Raw genomic sequence first — 20,043 nt, 5'->3', positions numbered from 1 at the left:
ACTGCGTTTAAAACATTTAAATACATATCTAGTACATGCAGTATTGTCCTCTGCACAATTATTGTATACATTCTCACTTTCCACCCGCATTGTGCGAATACCCAAGACGGGACTTCGCGGAATGCGGGTGGAAAGATTGAGGCGGGGTAAATACAGATTCTGTGACGTATTATTAAGTGGACAGAAGGAGGGTTGTTTGAAAGTAAAGGAGCGACTTTTCTTCATATTTATCATTAACTAAACACAAAAATTGACCGGGACCGAAGCTGGCAGTATGACACGGGGTCAGCACATTAACTAAAAACCTGTGGTTGATGTTTTATTGTCTCCTACGAGGGACTTAACTTACCCAACGTTGAAGGAAGCTAGCGTTAGCCGCTGCTGTTGGCTGTTTGAAATTTCTTCTCTTAATGTCGCGTAGCACCACCATTCTTCGTTAGTTTTTATCCTCACTGTAGCCTAATTAAACTCTCTGAAGAATGGCGAGTGTGCATGAGAGTTTGTATTTCAACCCTATGATGACCAACGGGGTGGTCCATGCTAACGTGTTCGGTATTAAAGACTGGGTGAGTCCGTATAAGATCTCCGTCCTGGCGCTGCTGTACGAGATGACCGCGTCTAAAGTCACACTGCCAGAGAGAAGACGGCTCAATAAACTCATCCTGCCCCTGCAACAGGTGGGTTTTTATAGAACAAGTGACTGTACGCTCCACTGTGTAGAAGCAGGTGTCTCATCATGTGGGTGCTTCTCGTTAACAGGGTCCAGACCTGACTCTCGGCCAGTTCCTGAAGACTGTAGAGGAGTGTTGTCCTCAGACTGCATATGCTGTTAAACTCAGGTATACTGATCTATATTAAAACACTGTGTTTAATTGTTCACTACCATGCAGGCTTGTAGATATAGATCTTTTATATATATATATATATATATATATATATATATATATATATATATATATATATATATATATATATATATATTAAACAAGTGTCCATAGTCTTTTTAGCATGAAAATTAATCTTTCTGTTTCCTAGAAGTTGAGTTTATTTACATTCACATGATTTGACTCAAGCGTTCCTGTATTATTTGGCATTGGTTTATTTTATAACTATTGAATTTAAAACTAACACATAGGATAGATAAGACATGGAATTACAAACATGTTCTTCCTTAAAATAACCTTGTTTGTGTTTGTTGAAAAGGAGTGCTTAAAACTAGTACTAAAACATCATTGTGGCATTACTTGGTAAAACTTAGAGTGAAGGTTTCAGTAAATAAAGGAAAACATAATAAAGGTGTACACAAAAGTTCTGATCAGTCAGGAATAAAGGTTTTAAATATAAATGTTATATACATGTTAATAGTTATTTACTGACTGTGGAATACAATGCAACATAAGCTTAATTCTCCTTTACTTTAGTTCACTACATTTTACAATCAGGTAGGTTTTATGTTTTAATCAGTGAATTCAGGTATAAGTAAACAACAACAACTGTGAAGAGAGAGAACTCACTACACGCTGATTGTTCCTGATTATTATCTGTGTCATTTTTATTTCCTTTTTTTTTCACAAATACATTTTGGGGGTTAAAAATGTCTTAGATCATATCAGCTAAAACAGTCACATTTCAAAAGGTGTGATCCTGTACTTGGTAGGAAAACAAGCCTTACATTTCCAGGTTTTCCAGGATGTGTGGTAAAATGGGGCATTTTTACAACATTAAAACTGTTACACAGCAGTTTCAGCTACTGATTGTTGGAGTATGTCTGTTTGGAAACCCTGAAAACTGCATGAAATGCATTAGAAACAGCAGCAGCCTGGATAATTCTCCAAAAGCAGAAAGTCACGGGTTTAATTCCTCCAACTGTCCTCAAATCATGCGTGAAAAACCAGTAGATACACTACAGACACACACCAGCTGAGGTCATATTACACAGAAAAATATTAGCTTTTTCTGGGTGAATGAATGATAATGTGACTTATAAAAATGGAAGCTAAAAGGAAACAAGAATGTTGAGCTTTCAAGTTTCATCTGAAGTCATTAATAACACCATCAAGCACATCACATTCAATTAGGAAAGTAGTTTTAAAAAAACGCACAAAGGGCACCCATTAATGCATACTGCCATTAGACACTGAATACAATAAGCTGATAATTAGCCTGATCAGCAACCTTCAGTAATCAATACAAACACACATTATCAGACTATAAACCATTAATCAAACCAATAAATAAGAGTAGTCCATAGTCCTTACCATAGTGTAGCAGTTACCTGGTGTTTCTGTAGTGCTGAAAAATGTCAAAAAATATACATACTAGCAGTTTGAATGAAACTGAATTTGCCTGCAGTCTCCAGGGAAAATATTACACTACACTCACTTTGCTTCTTGTTTGGACAATATAAAATCATAATTATTAAAATACTCACATATCTATGTGTTTCTTTTCCTTTAAAGGCTGCATGAAATGGCAGATGGAGAGCTGAAAGACATGGAGTACTTCTTCTCAACTCTTCCCACTCCGTTCACCGCTTTTGATTCTGAGGCTTATAAAACCAGCGTTGTGGGTGAGCAGATAACATCATTTGACAACTCTAAATGTCTCATTGGAAGTCCTGAAATGTCACTGTGATTCTCATTAAGCTTACTCACTTTTTTCTGTGTCTGTGTTTCAGGTCTTTTTATGAGACACATGCTTCTGGCCTACAACAAGCTGTCCTTCAGTCAGGTGTACAAGCTGTACAAGTCCCTGCAGCACTACTACCACAGTCACTACGCCAAGCCCACCGACGGGCTGGTGGGTTTGCCCGCGCTGGCCGCAGACGACTCCGACATGGACCTCACCAGCACAGAGGATACAGTAGGAGACCGAATAGAAAGAGAGGAGGTGGACACACAACTGCATGAGTCCGAGCTCCGGTTTGTGAATTTAGAAGTGTTTTATAATCGGAGACTAGCTTTAATTTGTTTGTTTAGATTTGCTGCAACTGCTTTATTCTGCAAATTTCTCAATGTGTGTGGGAGAAAAAGTCTAAATAAGCTCCTCCAGACATGGAATTTAGCCAAGTAAAATATAGTAATTTGTAAAGCTTCGCAAGATCATGATGATTGCTCACAGCAGATTCTCTATTGTTATCTTGGTACTGTATTAGGAATGACAACACACCGAGCAGAGGTCCCCTGTCACAAAAACAAGCAGAGTACTTTCTTGCGAGACAGGTAAGAGCTAAATGTAGGGTTATAATCGCAGAACTACACCTACTGTCCAAACCAGGTGTTTTGAAATCATATGTAACAAATAGTCATCTACATTCCATGTCAAATCTGTCTTTCACCAGGCGTACCTTCTGAAGAATGATGAGAACAAAGCTCTGAAGCCGGCTCTGCTGCAGAAAGAGCTCAACAACATGCTGAAGTTCAACCCAGATTTTGCTGAGGCGGTGAGGCTCGTCCTCTAAACTTTAACTGCCATTTTTATGTGTTTATCAGCAATTTGAAAGGGGATCATCTCCTTTATGGTGTTTTCTCTCTCTTCAGCATTACCTGAACTATCTGAACAGCATGAGAGTCCAGGACATGTTCCTCTCTGCTCACAGTCTCTTGCATTACTTCGACCGCCTCATCTTGTCTGGAAACGAGGGGAAGAGCAACGGGGACGAGGGCTACGGCCGAAGTCTCCGCTACGCTGCCCTCAACCTGGCAAGCTTGCACTGTCGCTTCGGCCACTAGTGAGTACAAGAGCAGGTGGATTCCAAGTAGATGGAGCGTTTCCTACATGAAGACCGTTTGAATAAAACATAGCTCATGCTGCTATTTTCTGTTTTCTGTGCCTGCAGTCGGCAGGCTGACCTGGCTCTACAGGAGGCAATCCGCATCGCCCAGGAGTCCAATGATCATGTGTGCCTGCAGCACTGTCTGGTACAAAAACAAAACATTTCTACTTTTATTATTACATCTCACTTCAGTGTTTGTAAAATGATTGATTAGGGCTGCGGTTATTGTCATTATCAATTAATCTGCTGATTATTTTTTTGATTCGTCGAATAGTCATTTGGTCTGTAAAATGTGAAAAATGGTTATCAGTGTTTCCCAGAGACCTAGATTACACCCTTAAGTGTCTTCTTTTGTCCTGACCAACAGTCCACAGTCCACATCTCAAAGATACTCCATTTACTGTCACAGAAGGCTAAATAAACTATAAGATATAACATTTGAGAAGCTGCAATGAGAGGATTTTTTTTTAATTATTAAATAATATCTCAAAGCAGTTAATCGATTATCAATCTTCTGTCGATCCAATCATTGCAGCTCTAGACTGATAGTTCATAATGTGTGAGTGTGTCTGTCTTAGTTTCTCTCTCTTGGTCTGTCTGTGCCCTACATCAGAGTTGGCTCTACACACTGGAACAGATGAAGGGATCTGACAGCACTGTGTTAACTGAGGATTCAGTGAAAATGGCTGCCCATTTCTGCCTGCCAGTGAGTACAACATGAGCTCAGAGATAACAACGTCTATATTAAAACAGCTTTGGCAGGTGCATTCATTTACAAGTGGATTAATCAAATGATTGTGTCAAACAGTAACTAACTCCCATCAAAACTGATGCTGCAGTGGTTATTTCCTCCAGATTACACTAATAGCCACGAGAACAAAACTGTGTGTGTTTGAAATGACATATTGCATAATGACTTTTAAAAGCTGTGATTTTATTTAATTATGTATTGTACTGTAGGTTTAATTATCTAAAATACAGTAAGCATTGCAACATTTTGACAGTAATGAAAGGAAATACATGTTATCTCTTTTTTTCCCCTCTATACTACTACCACACATTTAGAAGGGGTGAATTAGGCCTAGGTTTCAATGCTGGGCAATAGTGTTAAAATAATCCATCCAACACATGTCTCAGTGATCTGTATCTACATATGTACCTGTGTTGTGAGGGTTGAGCATGTGATTTTGTGTGTATTTTGTACTGTGTAACAACAGCATTTCGCATTCAAAACTTCTAAATTTAATCATTAGTAGAGCTGTTGCACAGTGGGGTTTTAAGATAAATGTTATTTGTCTGCAGCACCTCTAATTAAGCATTACGTTTTATATTAAATAGTTGTGACCCCTGCATATTTTACCTTTGACACGTGTTATCCACCGCACTGATCGGTCATCCTCTCTGCTGTAGTACCTGGCGTCTCTGGGCATTCAGTCTTTGGTCCAGCAGGGGACGACACAGGGCAAGACTGCACACAAACTGATGGATGCGCTGAAGGACACAGACATCCTGCACTGGAAGCACAGTCTGTCGGAGTTGATCGAGATCAGCCTGGCTCAGACTACATCCATATGGAGGATGTACGGCAAGAGGTCAGACTCCTCACCTCGCCACCCCCCCCCCCCCCCAAACGACACGCAGTTGTCAGTTGTGTTCACCGTTAATGACAGCGTACTGCACGCCTGCACACAACCTACCTATCACTCGCATTAAATCAACTCTGTGAAATGACTCGTGAATTAACATTTTGGACAGCTGAACTTTTCACGAGTATAAATATAGAAAAAAATATAAATACAGGTGTAAAAAATGCATGACTCAGAATGACTTCTCCTAAGTCATGTATGTGACTCCCTGTGTCTCACGCAGCACCATGGCTCTGCAGCAGGCCCAGCTGCTTCTCAACATGAGCAGCCTGGAGCCGGTCAACTTCGGGGTCCAGCAGAACAACACGGAGGCATTCTCCGTGGCTCTCTGCCACCTGGCCGAGCTGCACGCTGAGCAGGTAACACATTTGATTTCATCTCGTCCCACCTGCTCACTGCCCCCGCTGCTGCATATCCATTAGTCAGTTGTCCCAGCATTGCGGGGAGGTAATAAACATTGACCAGGTCATCTTTTTAGCTCCTGGGCAGAATGCTCATACTCATGTAGTTCTGCTTGTGTGTTTCAGGGCCTGTACGGTGCAGTTTCAGAGATTCTCCAGCATCTGAAAGAACAGTTTCCTCCTCACACACAGCACGCCAAGGTGTGTTCTCTCAGACATTATTGCGTTATTTCTTGATTTATGACATAATGTAGCCTAATTCGTGCAATGGGACTACACAAAATAATATTGATGTGAATGTAATTATGTGTTTTGTTGTTTCTTAATCTTCAATGTAGCTCTGGATGCTGTGTGATCTTAAAATCCAGTTTGAAAGGCACATGAATGAAGGGAAGTACCATTTAGCAGAGCAACTGGTCACAGCTATCTCTGCCTTAAACAAAACTGAGGGTCTCTACAGGTAACACCAAGGCACAAGGCTTCATTTCTAATCTCTTCCATTTCTTTTCATACTTGTGTAGTTTGTGACGCAGCTCTAACAGTGTATTTTCTGACAGGAAAGCTCAAGTTCTGAAAGCTCTCAATCGGTCCACTGAAGCGTACAGCGTCTTACAGCGACTGCAGGTGCACTGTGAGAAGACCAAATGTACAGAGATGGTCATCAGGTAGACAGACGATGTTTTTATTTCTTTATAATGCCATGATTGGTTACTGCAGGTAGAGTGATCTCACCTTAACGCAGAGTACTATCCCTCTTTAATGAGTTATCGAATTGAATTTACTCCCCCTTTTTCAGGCTAAAATAATATTTAATGCATGAAGTTTAAACTGTGCATCATGTTAAAAATCACAAGAGGAATTATCATAGTCACCGACTAAAGACAAGCTTTGAGCCACAGTTTTATTCTTGTCTTCATTACTGCCTGTTCATGTCTTCCACAGAGTTATGCTTAGTACTGCTCAGCTCCACTGGGAGTCATCTGGTTTCTCCACAGCTCTTCCTCTCCTTCTGCAGGCCTTGGCTCTGGCTAGACAGCACCACCTACAGTCCCTGGCCTCAGAGACTATCATTCACCTGGCTTTCACTCAGGTCAGCCGAAACCGGAAAAGTGACTTCACTCTGAACACCGTCACAGCTCCGATAAATGCAAATCACCACAGCCTTTACTTCCAGTACGAACGGCATATATGCAAAATGAAAGCTAAGTGGCTGTGCACGCGATCAAACCCCCCCCTCCTCCTCCTACTGAACACTCTGCTTAATTTGTTGTGTTTCTGTTCTTTCCTCTCTGCAGCTGATGTTGGGAGTTCCTGAGCAGGCTCTTGGCGTCCTACATGAGGCCATCGAGCCTGTCCTGGCGCACGGTGCAGTCATGGACAAAGGTCGCGCCCTGCTGCTAACTGCCCGCTGTCAGATGGCAGTGGCTGGGTTCAAGCCAAACGGACAAGGGCAAGCAGGTAACAGCCTAAACCACCTCCACCCACTCACCCACCCTCACTCCTGAATACTGATCCTTATCTCACAGCATCACGTGACTCGTCTTTCCCTGCAGATTTGCGTCTGGTGGTTTTGGCCGTCGACTCGCTGAACGAGGCTGCGGACTATTTCTCCAAGTTGAGCTGTAAAGAGCGGCTCAGAGACGTTCACTACCTGCAGGCTCAGCTCCACCACGCTCTGGGACAAACCTCGCAGTGTAACAAAAGCGCAATGCTCTTCCGCCTGCTGGACCAGGAGCTGCAATCACCGGCGCCGCCTGTCTCCATGCGACTCTAACTTCTCTCTGTCCTTCCACAAACTGAAAAAGGACACTTTCTCTAACTGCTGAGTTGACCTGCTCACCACTAGATGGAGGTGAAGCTCTGTTCTGCTCTGTGTCAGCACTGAAGCATGTCATCTTTAAATATTTGATGAAGGTAATTGTGGAACTCTGACATTAAGTGACCATAATAAAGGACTACGTCAGCAGTTATAAACAGGGCAGAGTTTCTTCCTGTTGATGGAGAATGGAGTCTTTGTCTCTTTACTGGTAGTCAGGTACAGATTTGAATGACAGCCTGTGGATAAATATAACATGCGGCTAAATAGCTTCCACCACAGCAACATCACAGGTCTGTCAGACGTACATGCCCACTGTTTTGTTCTTAGAAACGGTGAAAGTTTATCAGGAGCTGTCACGCCGGTACTGATTTACCCACCGCTTTTTGATGAATGAGGGTAATATCACAGTCAGCTACAAGATGAATGTGTTTCAGTGGCCTGGATGATTCCTATTTCGCCAGGAGAATACTGATGAAGCACGAATCCTGAGGAGGAAATCGTGATCACATTTATAATGTAATAGACCTGCAGTGACAACGACAACGGCAGATACTGTATCTGTGTTACAATTACGTACAACATGATTTCTGAGAATTACTCTGTCTGATAAGATTACATTTAGGTGTTCTGACGGGCCTGTAATCTATTACTTGAAGCACTTCCTTTAAGAAAATACAAGATCGGTTTAACCTGAAGCAGGATATTTACTTTTCATTTCATTTTAGTGTAGGAATTTTTCTGAGGGGATTATCAACAGTTGTCAATCTGTGGGATTATTTTGTTTAGGGTAATCTAAAACTCTTTTACAATGCTGCAGCACTTATATTTTTAATTGCTGCTTACCAACGTATAAAAGATCCATCTTGTTTTAGGATAAGACTTTGCGTACAGGCACCTCTCTGAGGTATGTGATGTCCAATTTGAGCTCTCAGAGTCTGCTGACAGGAAGACTCTGGTGTTACGCAGTTGTCGCATCCCCTGAAAATTCCTGTTGATTACTTTAAGTGCCATGTTTGGATTCATGTCAGTTTCTGCATAAACAGATAGATTGCAGTGATTTGTTGTAAAAGCAGTAAAGCTTTTTTTTTCTATGTAAATATCATGTGATGCACCATGTTCCACAGGATGTCTTGAGACTGATGCTTGCTGTAATGTGTTTTCAAGAACTGTTGCCAAATAGCACCTCTATTCACTTGTTTGTCTTCATTACATCAAACAGTGTGTCGAGCGAATCGGCCAGTTCCCAGTGGTTGTATTGGGGTCAGTTGAGGATAAACTAACGCTTTACAGGATAAACTATTGACGTATGTGAGTGTGTTAAATACATACCGGAGTTAATTGTATGACGTCTTGTTTATGCTTTTAACCAAATAGTCTTAATGTTGCAGGTATGAGTGGCAGTGGTGGGATTCAAACCCCTAATGGCTACCCATCCATCAATGCAGGATAAATGACACCAGAAAGCTTCTTATTTGAATATGATGTGGCTGGTTACCAATCTCTTTTAGTGACATGGGAGGAATTACATGAGTTGAGAAAATTCTACCATCAATGGGATTATGAAGCTCCTTCAAACCAGATCAGATAAAAAGCTGCTAAAAATAAAGATAGTCTCAGCTCTGAACAGCCTAGAAAGAAAAAAGGCTGACATTTTGGAGATTGAGGTTTGTACCCAAAGGCAGTGAAATATGGCATTGTTAGTGGTTCTTAGCTTTTCGTTTGCTCAAAGAGCACACATGACTGGACATATTTGCTTAATGCTGCTGATTGAAAGTCATTGGACAGTGAAAGTGAAGCACGGTCAGACTCTTCAGGGGTCCTGAGTCCTGCTCAGGTTTTGTTTATCTCTTGTGACCGTAATTGAACCCACAAAGTCTGAACTCCCTCTTGTTCACTCTGAATCTTTTTAATAGAGCATTAATGCATTAGTTGATTGGCAATTAATAAACAATTTTGATTGGTTGATAAATTGTCTAATCAAGTAACAATGCCAAACATTCACTGTGCCAGTTTTTTTTCTCAGTTTTTAGCCACACTATTAGGACTATACTGGTGGATGTTGGATAGTTGGTCCACCACTTTGGTCCAGAAATACCTCAACAACATATGGATTTCCATGAAATGTACAAACATTCAGGCCCCTAGAGGATGAATCCTACTGACTTGGCGATCCCCTGACTTCAGGTCTCAATTGTATTATGTTTTTCAATACTTGGTTTATGACCAAAGACCTGCAAAAACAAATTAGTAAATGTTAGCATGGTAACATATTCAAATAAGATGATGAACATGGTGAACATAAACCTGCATTTAGCTTAAAGCACCAGTGTGAAGCCTCCAAGAGCTATGATCATCGCTCTTGTTTAGTCCACGTAAATCAAATACAGTATCCTTGGGTAACAGGAGATCTTGGACAGCAGTCAGACAATTAAATGACATAATTATGGGCTTGGGGACACTGCAATGGCCACTTTTAAAAATGTTCCCAGACTAGCCAGTTGACTAGACATCAATAAAGAAATAAATCTTTGAATAAAAAATAATCTCTGATTTTAGCCTGAGCATGTTTACGAAAACATCTAAAGGACTGTACCTCCACTGAAGTTTTGGGTCATTCTGATACTGTATGTGCCTGTATTTAAATGTATTTACCACCACACAATACAATGTGCTGTAGTATCAACACAAAAGGACAAAATCAGGCTAACCACAAACTAAAAAGAAATAGACAATAAATCTGCTTAGTCTTTTGTTTTTTTGCCTGATGTTCTGATTGAGAGACAGCACAGAAATACCCAGAGGGACCATATGGTAAAATATAACATCTTTGTTCAAAATGTTTAATAACAAGCATGGCAACAAACATGGCATAAGAACAATGCATGTTTAGAAAAATATATCTGCAAATGTATTTTTCAGAATACACTATACATTCACTTAACCTCTACTCGATATTAAACATTTACAATTCAAAAGTAATAGTTTCACTATAGCGTCACGGTAGAAAACAACACGGTCAGTTCCCTCTAAATAAGGTTCATTTCAGTGATCAATTTACATCAGAAGAAAGATGTGGGTAGACATTTTGGTAAAACAGGCAAACAACCTGAGGTGTCCTTATTTTTAATAGGCATTCCTGCCTACAGGTCTAGTTCTGTAACCAGTTAGGGTGTCACATGACATGAAAACAAACCATCCTTTTCAGACAAAATGTCCAATTATTCACAATAGTTTTTTTTTTCCTTTGACAAAAGAAAAGAAAAAAGGAAAATACTACATGGACAACCTACAACCACTCAGATTCTTACCTAAAACATATTAATAAACCTTCTTTTTTTGTATCATTTGCCTAATCATTGGTACTTTGGTTGTTTTTAATATCCTGGACACTGTGTCAAACTTGGTTTATTATATAAAGCAGATACGTTTTGGTCTTCTGGTTTATTTATCAAAATGGTGAAAGGTGATGTATCTGACAGTCCTCAAATCACCACATTCCTCATCTTCACCAGTATCCAGCAGTGATAATACAGGAGTCAAAGTAGGTGCAACCTCTTATTTTACTTCAGAACACAAAAATAATGCCAAAATGAAGTAATGCTGAATAATTGGAGTTTGAGTAAAAGAGGTATTGAAATGGAGTCACTTTCCATGTTCGAGTAAAAGAAATGTGTCTCACAGAAATAGAGGTGGCTGTGTCTCCGTAGCTTAGACATTGCTGGAGTCTCCAGTGCAGAGAGTGTCTTTGAGGAGACGGTCCAGGCTGAGAGGAGCAGAGGAGGACCTGAAGTCACGCTCAGTATCCCGCCGGATAGCCTCCTTTCCTGGGGTCTGACTCTGCACAGAGACGCTCTCCCTGCCGCACCACCGCCTGGACCACAGAGTCGGGAGTCCTCAGCAGCTGTGTTACATGGTTCTTCTGGGCCAGGCCCTCCAGGACACTCTAGTATGGATGTTATCATCACACACACACACACACACACACACACACACACACACACACACACACACACACACACACACACACACACACACACAAACACACACACACACACACACACACACACACACACACACATATACATCAAGTGTTTGATTATCAGGAAAATTGATTATTTATATAGGTCAATGAAAGTCAGAGACTGTTAAAAGTACTATATTGTTGATTTACTATTCTTTTCTCAATTAAAGGGCTACTTCATCAATTTAGAACAGTGCTTTCATAATAAGTGCAGGAAAGAATGTCCAAAATGGTCAAAAGCTATATCAGCCTTTCTTCTAGCATCAGCATGAGTTTAACTTTTTTAGTTATTGGTTAAACATCTGGTCAAAAATTAATATGTCAAATTATTTGATTAATGACCACATTGCTGCAAAACTGACATTCCCATCAACCTCAGTTGGACTTTGTGTTTAGTGCTAATTAGCAAGTGTTAGCAGGCTAAAATGTTAAACAAAGATGGGGGAAATTGTAAATAGTATACCTGCTACACATTAAAAAGCATCAAAATGAACACTTTAAAATCACATTTATTTAGTAATCCTATACTCTCCTTGAGCTAAATGTTACAACAGTGAACTCTACTTTCCAACTGTTGACATGATACACATTTTTCTGCATGTTTGTAGGAAACCATTAGAAACCACTGTTTTGCAATATTTTATGGTCCAGATGTGCTTTTGCGTCCTACGTCTCACCTTTTCAAAGCCCTGCTCCACCACCGTCATATTGGGGTTGAGTTGATTGTGAACTCTTGGCTCTGTCACAGATTTCTTTAGGTCATAGTTGAAGAACAAGGAGTTCAGGATGACCTGTTTTAGCCAGAAGAAAAGGAAGTTTGAAATATCTAAAGTGAGTGTGTGAATTTACAGGATGGAGATGTCTGTGAAACAATCACACTCACTAAGGCAGTAGCTGTGGTGATTTTTGTGCCCCCAGACGCGCCTACAACCATTTTGACTCTGTTTTCTTTGTCAAAGATGATAGTAGGACACATGGAAGACAGTGGCCTCTTGCCTGCAACAGATAAACAGAATGTGGCTATAACTGCTAAACAGATAGATGTTTAATTTAAGATAAGATACTCTCTGTCAGCTGTAGCCTGACAATGACAAATGCAGGAACAAGTGAAAAGCTGGTGGAAACATCACCTGCTCACCAGAAAAAGGGTCAAGTAACATCTTTGCCATTATGATACAAGGGTTTAATTCAGAAAAGCACTACCATCCATCAACACTGACGTGTGTCCAAAGGTTACAACCCAAACTGGGGAGTTCAAGTAACAACAAGTATGATAATTCAGACCAGTCACACCTGGTTGGATGAAGTTGTTGGGCGAGGGAGGGATTCCAAACCCATTGGTCATGTATGGAGAACTGAAGTCATCCATTTCATCGTTGAAAATGATTCCAGTCGATCGAGACATGACTTTGGACCCAAAGCTGGAGAGTTAATAAGTGAGAAATGCACATTTGACAATGATAAACAACCAGACTGTTTTTTGAGGAAATGCTTTTGCTTGATTCTAAAGGGAAAACATTTTCAAATTGTTTGACTTTTTGGACACCAAAGCTTTACAGACCACTTTGGTCTGTAAGACCTGTCTGTGTTGGACAAATTAAACTTTGGATCAAGCCTTGCAGGAATCTTACTATAGATTAATGGTGCTGGTGGCCGCCACGGCGCTTCCATCTTCGGCTATGACTGACAAGTGAGCTGTCCCGTGGTTGTCTGGGACAAAATAGTCTGGTTCATAGTAGCTGTCTGGATGGGTGGTGTCATCTGTAATTTTACTCCTTATGCCATCAGCAAAGTAGTCTGAGGTCATGTTATGGATAAGCTGAGGAGAGCAAAACAAGTCAGTGGTGGGCAGGACATCCAGACAGCTTGTCATGAAAATCATAAACAGAGATTAACAGCAGACCACTTATCCTGTCCTTTGTCACTGTATAAAAACACCAGCTTTTTTAAAATGAGGTCTAAAAATGCTGTCTAACATTCTCTCCACATGCAAAATACATGCTACCCCTCAGCAAGGCAATTCACCCCCACATTTCTTCTACGAAATACAACAAAATACAGGTTTGAAGGCACATGATAACATGAAGGCTTACATCAGTAATGTTGAGATAACGTGGGTCCCCGAGTCGGCTCCTCTTGGCATAAGCAAAGCGGAAAGCCTCTACGATGCGATGGTACGTAAGAGTCTTTTTCTCTGATGTAGAGACACTTGTGTCTGAGAAGTTGTACCCTGCAAAATATCCACAGGAAACATTATCCCTGGAGAGAGTGAAGAATCATATTTTCTTGGGCTAATCAGGTAATGAGGCATCTCCATCATTGTGCTAAAAGCCCATTTCAGACTCTGCCTACACAGTGGCAGGTCATTAAACCGTACACTCAAGTCAAATAACAACATGAGCCTTCTAGTAGATAAGAGAGCGTGTTCCTCCAGATTCATATATGAACACATTCAAATCGCATCCCTCATTTGAAATGAATAATGCCACTTTTTATTTAAAGCATGACTAAAGACACTCGGCCTGAGCAGATGGGATGTTGATGGTGAATTAAATTTGGCAAGCAGAACTGAGCAGAGCTTGGTTTTCTGCTTCCAAAACAGGCAGAGAAACATTCCAGGGACAACCTGGGGAAACCTGACATCCTTTCTTCTGCATGGCTGGACAAGCACTTGGCCGGGCTGCTCACCATCCACTATGTTGAGTATGAGTGCCAGCACAGGGCCACTGGAGGGGGCGTCTGGGACATGCATGGTGTATTCCCCAACGTTCAGCCTGAGAGGATCTTCATTCAGCACAGGCTGGTACTCCAGCAAATCATCCAAGGTGATAATCCCACCTGGAATGAGCACAGAAGTGTCAGAGGGAATTAAATTTGAGAAGTAATGCTCATGTTCATCATTGTGGTGTTCCTAGAAAGTATTTGTTTGAGTTAGTTATATCTCTAAAGACAACAATGAACACGAAATCAAGACCTGCCGCCTGGATGTCCTCGACGATGCTCTGTGCCATTGACCCGTTATAAAACACATCAGGCCCCTCCTCTGCTATTCTTTGGTACGTCTCAGCCAACTTTGGGAATCTTACGATATCGTTTTCCTTCAGGATCTTTTTTTTAGAATCACAAAACACCTCACTGGAGGATGAGAAGAAAAGAAACTGTTTTGGTCAGTAGAAAATTAAAGCCACCATAAGTATCATCTGAAAATATTTGGATTTAAAGTTCCTACAAGGAACTTTTAGCAGGTTATGAAACAGTCTCACTAACACTTTTGTATACAGGGGCTGCTAAAATCAACACAAAATGAAAGTTCCTTCTAGTGACAGAAAGCAATGTATCCTGCGATCTGTGAACTTGAGAAAACTGAGATGAAAGTGCTGAAAAAGAACATATAGACTGCACCGATCATTACCCACTTAGTCTCCATTGTCTAGATGAATAAAATCTGCCTCCCAGTACCTTCTTGGAATCTTGTTGAATCTTAAAGTCACTGCTCCCAGCCACACCTAAAACCTCCACTTGCCATTTTTATACTTTTTCTTTGTATGGATTTAACAATTTAGATGTAAGGTGTTAGTTAGTGAGCTTTAGATATGCTGGTAGGACCTCTTTTTTTCCGGCTAGCTGTCAATTTTTATGCTAAGCTAACTGTCGTTTGGCTGCAGCTTCATATTTAATATAACAAAAGGTATAAGTATAAGTAAGTATATCTCCCAAAATGTCAAACTATTCCTGAAGTGTATGTCTATGTTGTGTCCAATAGTTTTTGCTGGAAACACAAGTTATTACTATACTTTCAAACCATATCTGTAAATCTGTCATTTCTGCTGTAAATGCTTCACCCTCACCACATGTTGGCGTCTCCTTGAATTGATTCTTTGCTCTTGAAGATGGCATGAGCCAATGCCTTCCCTATAGGAAAACCATCACGGGCCAAGGCAATGCTGGGCTCAAACAGCTCCTTCCATGGCAGCCTGCCATGCCTCTTGTGTGCCATCTCATAACCACGGATCTCCCCGGGAATGGCTATGGACAGTCCACCTGTCATATAGAAAAAGCAGTACCAGTATTTTGAATATCACAAGCTCTTTCTTTCTGTCTTTTTTCTGACTGAAGGAACAGTATACTAAGAGCCTCCAAGGTACTCTGAGACATGATCAGTATTTGATTACTATGTAAGCAGCAGCAGGTGGAAGGGAAGATATAGAAATGTTGTTAAGGATGACAGTACATCCGAGAGGAGCTGGATATATAGATTTGAGGCTTGAATATTTATCTTCTCTAAATCCTTCTCTAGCTCTGATACGACATATGAGTCATTGGTGTTTCAGTAGCTACGACAGCATTACAGAGCACAAGTCAGATCTGAATTTAATTAATTTCTGTCTCCTCTGTCCCTGGGAAATACTCCAGCAGCATGCAGCTACTTGCTACCTGTACGAGAAAGCTTGGTGTTGTTGCCGAACATGTCTTCAGTGGCGTTCATGGGTGCTGTCTCCCTTGCATCGATGGTTTCCACCCTCCCTGTTGAGCAGAAAATGAGGACAGATTGATGAGGGCGTTTTTTGCTCTGTAAACTTTGTTAAGATGTTGTAACTAATGATGCACGCTCACCTGTCGAGGCATTATAGATGACAAAGAAGAGCCCTCCTCCAATGCCCATGCTATGAGCGTTCAAAAGGCCAACACATAGCAAGGCAGCGATGGAAGCGTCCACAGCTGAACCGTTTTTCTTCAAAATGTCCCTTAAGACATATGAATACATTCATGGGAAGCCAACACACACCATATATGCACATGCAGAAGTAAAGCATGTATGTCAAATTTGGAAAACAAAAGTCCTCTTACCTCCCAATTTCTGAACATGTTCCAGCATCAGCAGCCACAGCAGCCCTCGAGTAGAAGTGATCTGAGGGGGGAGGCGTGTTTTTCTTCCCCAAGCCCATGAACACCCCCAGGAACAGGCTCACTGCAGCCACCAGAAGGACCACCAGGCCAGCAATCAGGGACTTCCCAACCATTTTCCTGCCCAGGAAATTCAACATACTTGACAGTCAGACAGGATCCCTCAGCTCAGGAACAAGCGTCTTCTCCTAGAGACGTCGCCTATCATGGGTAACTGAACCATCTGATGAATATCAAAGTGAAAAAGCATATTTTGGTTTCTTCTCAAGAAGGGAGACCAGAAAGTTCACTCACCTTTGTTGTGATATTTTTGGACAAATAGACGGAGAATATCGGACAAAAAGAAGACAGAAGAAGGAAGTTGGGCATTCAGCTGGCTCTGGGCACAGTGTGACAGCAGCAAGTGACACAGTGTTTAGTATGACCAGGTTCAGCGTGATGCGTCATCTTTGGTTTTCAGGTGTGACTAAGTTTGGGTGTGACGCTGTCCTGTTGTCTGCCCAATACGGATGAGCAAATGGTGTCTGGATAATAACCATGTACTTTAACCCTCCTGTTGTCATCCCATCGACCGTGCAACTTTTGTCCTCACGTGCCAAAATTGACCCGGTTTGGTTTGACTATTCATAAAGCATAAGGTATACATTTTCACCCAATTCTGTGTTAGACCTTTTTAGCCAACTTAATTCCAACGTATTACCTCAAGTTTTACACATATTTTTGGAAAATATAGTTAATAGGCCTCATTTAAAAGAAAGTATGCCTCATTTTTGAGTTGACGCCTGTTGTCCTCAAAATCGAACAGAGGACAACAGGAGGGTTAAATGTTTTTCAAAGGTATAGGCAGAAAAGACACAAGGACACAAGGAGGGAAATAGGAACAAAGAGGAAGATGGAGGAGGGGGGGGGCAAAGGTCATAAATTCTGTCTTCTGTATCTACTGTAGTTTTGAGCTCTTGGGAACATAAGGACTGAAATCCTGATAGAAAACTGCACATGCAATTCTCCATTAAAAAAAATTCAATTTGTTGTGGTACAATCTATTTTGTAAAAGCAGACATCACTTTTGTCAAATGATGGATGCTTCCTTTTTCTCACTTTTGAGTGAAACACGTGTCTTTCTAGTCTTCTATAACCTTCCATTTCACTCTGATATCAATCTGTAAGGCTTGCCAAAGTGAAGGTGAGAGTGATCTGTTTACAGATGCAGGCGGCATTCAGCTCTGACTCGGGGCCATGTGATTGGCTCAGCCAGCGGCGTTGCCATGCTCAGTAGCCGTGTCACAGTCTATTTGGCTTATTCTGCAGGCATCCTCAGACCGATTGAGATGCCTGAGCCTTTACCCGGCAGCATAGGTCCAAGCTGGCAGCGTTCAGTGACAGGAGCTTCTCAACAGCAAATACCCTTGTGTGTTACCTCAGCTAATCCACCGTGCACTCCTGTTGCTGGGCCACACTGATAAAGCACTGTCAAAGGGGCCTGTGGGCTTCTGCTATACTGCTGCCGCTGGGATTGTGAATAAATCGAATCACTACTATGCTGTCCTGGATCTCCCAGGTTCAGAGCTGCCCCAAGGAGGGAAGTTTATCTAATGGACAGCTGATTTATAGCGGAAGAGGACAATTATATATCTGTTTGTTGCAGATCACAAAAGCCTTCCTTTGGCTTTTGTGCGCACGTCACTGTCACTGTCACTGGCAGGTGGTTGTTTTATTAAATATCAGCTGGAGCGCTTCATTTTTTATCCCTCAGCTATTAGCTTATAAGTTTCATTTTGACCTTGCTGGAAGGGATACTCTCATGCCCACCAGGTTTCCCTCCAATTGTTTTTTTTTTTTACACAATAAAGGGGAAGGTTTGTCTGCATCTATAATCTCAGCGGCAAATCAAATGACACACTGTTGTTGTTCCTCAGCGACAGGTGAAACCCAGCCTGCAGAAACACTTACAGCACAGTGGTGACAACAATGGGAAAGGAAGTGATGTCATGTGCTTTTATGGTTGGCTGCAGTCCTTTTAATGATAGGGTTTCTATATAGACGGACACTGAGTTGGAGATTCAGCCTCCTTCTCTCTCAGCACAAATGTGTTTTTGGATGTGTGTATGATGTATGTCCTCTATCTCAATAGTTCTCAACCTTTTTGGCTTATGATCTCTTTTGATGAATGTTTACTTTTGACCACTTGACTGTGGTTAAATAATGTATGATCAGATCAGCCAAATAGTTTTTTCCCCCTTTGTTTTATTTGAATAATTTGTAGAGGACCAAAGAGATCAAATTATCCAGCATATAATATCAAAAAAAACAAGTTAAGAAAAAATATATAATTTGTGTGGCATCTCTTTTTTACTGCTTTCCTGCATGTTAATCATCGCGGGGACCACCGCTCTATCCATGCAGCTGTAGCTTTGAAGCAGACGTTGTCAAGGTTTATCATCTGATTCTAACAGCGTTTTAGTAGCACCTTTTATTAAATAGTACATTTTTAATCCCAAAATAAAAAGTTTCACACACAAAGACACTTTCTTTTATGAAGATTCCTAAATGTGAATAGACAATTTTGTTCAATGCATATTGTGAAAATGAGTTATTCAATCAGCACCGCTTAGAGAGTGAGAGCCCTGACAGAACAAATTAGTAGCACGGGGATGGTACATTAAATTCAAGACAGCAGTCAATCATAATTAGGAAAATATGCACAGTGAAGGTGTATTGCAGTCAGGGGAAATATTTATTAGAGAGCACATCTACTGCCAGGCTGAATCAAAAGGTCAAAAGTCACAATAATGCTACAAATAGACCCACACTACATCACTAAACTCCTTTTAATAAGATTGAATCTCATGCAATCTGAGAAAAGCTATACACTTATGTTTGAAGTAATATTCAATTACTTATAGTGCAAGTGTGGAGGGGGCTGGGAAACATCTAAATTCCCAACATACTTTGGTTAACATGAAGCTGACCCTCATACAGCTGGATGCACCCCTAGGTCCCCTATTAATGACCCCTCAGGTCCCTTGAACAAGACGCTGATCCATATGACAGAAAGGCACACTGGGGCATGAATGTTCTCCAAAGAGTTGTGACAGATGCAAACAGGATTAGACAGCTCTTGCAATAGCTGACTGAAAACAAGAGTGCCAAACGGGGGAAAAAAATCATATTTATAAAGCTTTAAGGCCAGTGGCAAAGCTCAAATTGTGCAGCTGCAGAGAAAAAACATTAAGTTGCTCTGACCTCAGACACACATCCTTCAAGCTGTGTGTTTTCATATCTTTTCAGTTATTGAGAGGACTTCGGCGTGATTGAACAGATTGTGCATTGGCCGCATGGCTGCCTTTTTAGACAACACTGACATTCTTTATTCCTTTATTAGCTGCACAGAGGGGGAATTTCGAGCCTGGGAGGAGAGACGCGCAGCGGGCACCAGATGCTGGGATTGGTCGGACGCTCCACGTTGCACGAATCTA

General features: G+C 41.2%; 2 protein-coding genes across 2 annotated transcripts; one reads left to right on the top strand and one right to left on the bottom strand.

Annotated features, from left to right (window-relative positions):
• The first annotated feature begins 209 nt into the window (after positions 1-209).
• Positions 210-8,795, top strand: anapc5 (anaphase promoting complex subunit 5). The gene is made up of 17 exons (XM_062416754.1): positions 210-677; positions 760-839; positions 2,460-2,569; positions 2,678-2,921; positions 3,155-3,221; positions 3,341-3,442; positions 3,540-3,730; positions 3,839-3,920; positions 4,389-4,481; positions 5,186-5,367; positions 5,645-5,780; positions 5,949-6,023; positions 6,161-6,282; positions 6,380-6,487; positions 6,765-6,912; positions 7,118-7,280; positions 7,376-8,795. Exons 1-17 carry the CDS (start codon positions 480-482, stop codon positions 7,594-7,596), a joined length of 2,322 nt encoding a protein of 773 aa, XP_062272738.1. The 5' UTR covers positions 210-479; the 3' UTR covers positions 7,597-8,795.
• Positions 8,796-11,437: 2,642 nt separating this feature from the next.
• On the bottom strand, positions 11,438-13,469 carry ggt1a (gamma-glutamyltransferase 1a). The gene is made up of 5 exons (XM_062417813.1): positions 13,294-13,469; positions 12,956-13,083; positions 12,587-12,658; positions 12,340-12,488; positions 11,438-11,584 (listed from the first exon to the last, which is right to left on the bottom strand). Exons 1-5 carry the CDS (start codon positions 13,467-13,469, stop codon positions 11,438-11,440), a joined length of 672 nt encoding a protein of 223 aa, XP_062273797.1.
• Positions 13,470-20,043: the final 6,574 nt, after the last annotated feature.

Source organism: Scomber scombrus, chromosome 4 (genome assembly GCF_963691925.1).
Source record: "Scomber scombrus chromosome 4, fScoSco1.1, whole genome shotgun sequence".
NCBI classification, from domain to species: domain Eukaryota; kingdom Metazoa; phylum Chordata; class Actinopteri; order Scombriformes; family Scombridae; genus Scomber; species Scomber scombrus.
The sequence above is the reverse complement of the archived record's forward strand: the minus strand, read 5'-3'. Positions and strand labels throughout refer to the sequence as shown.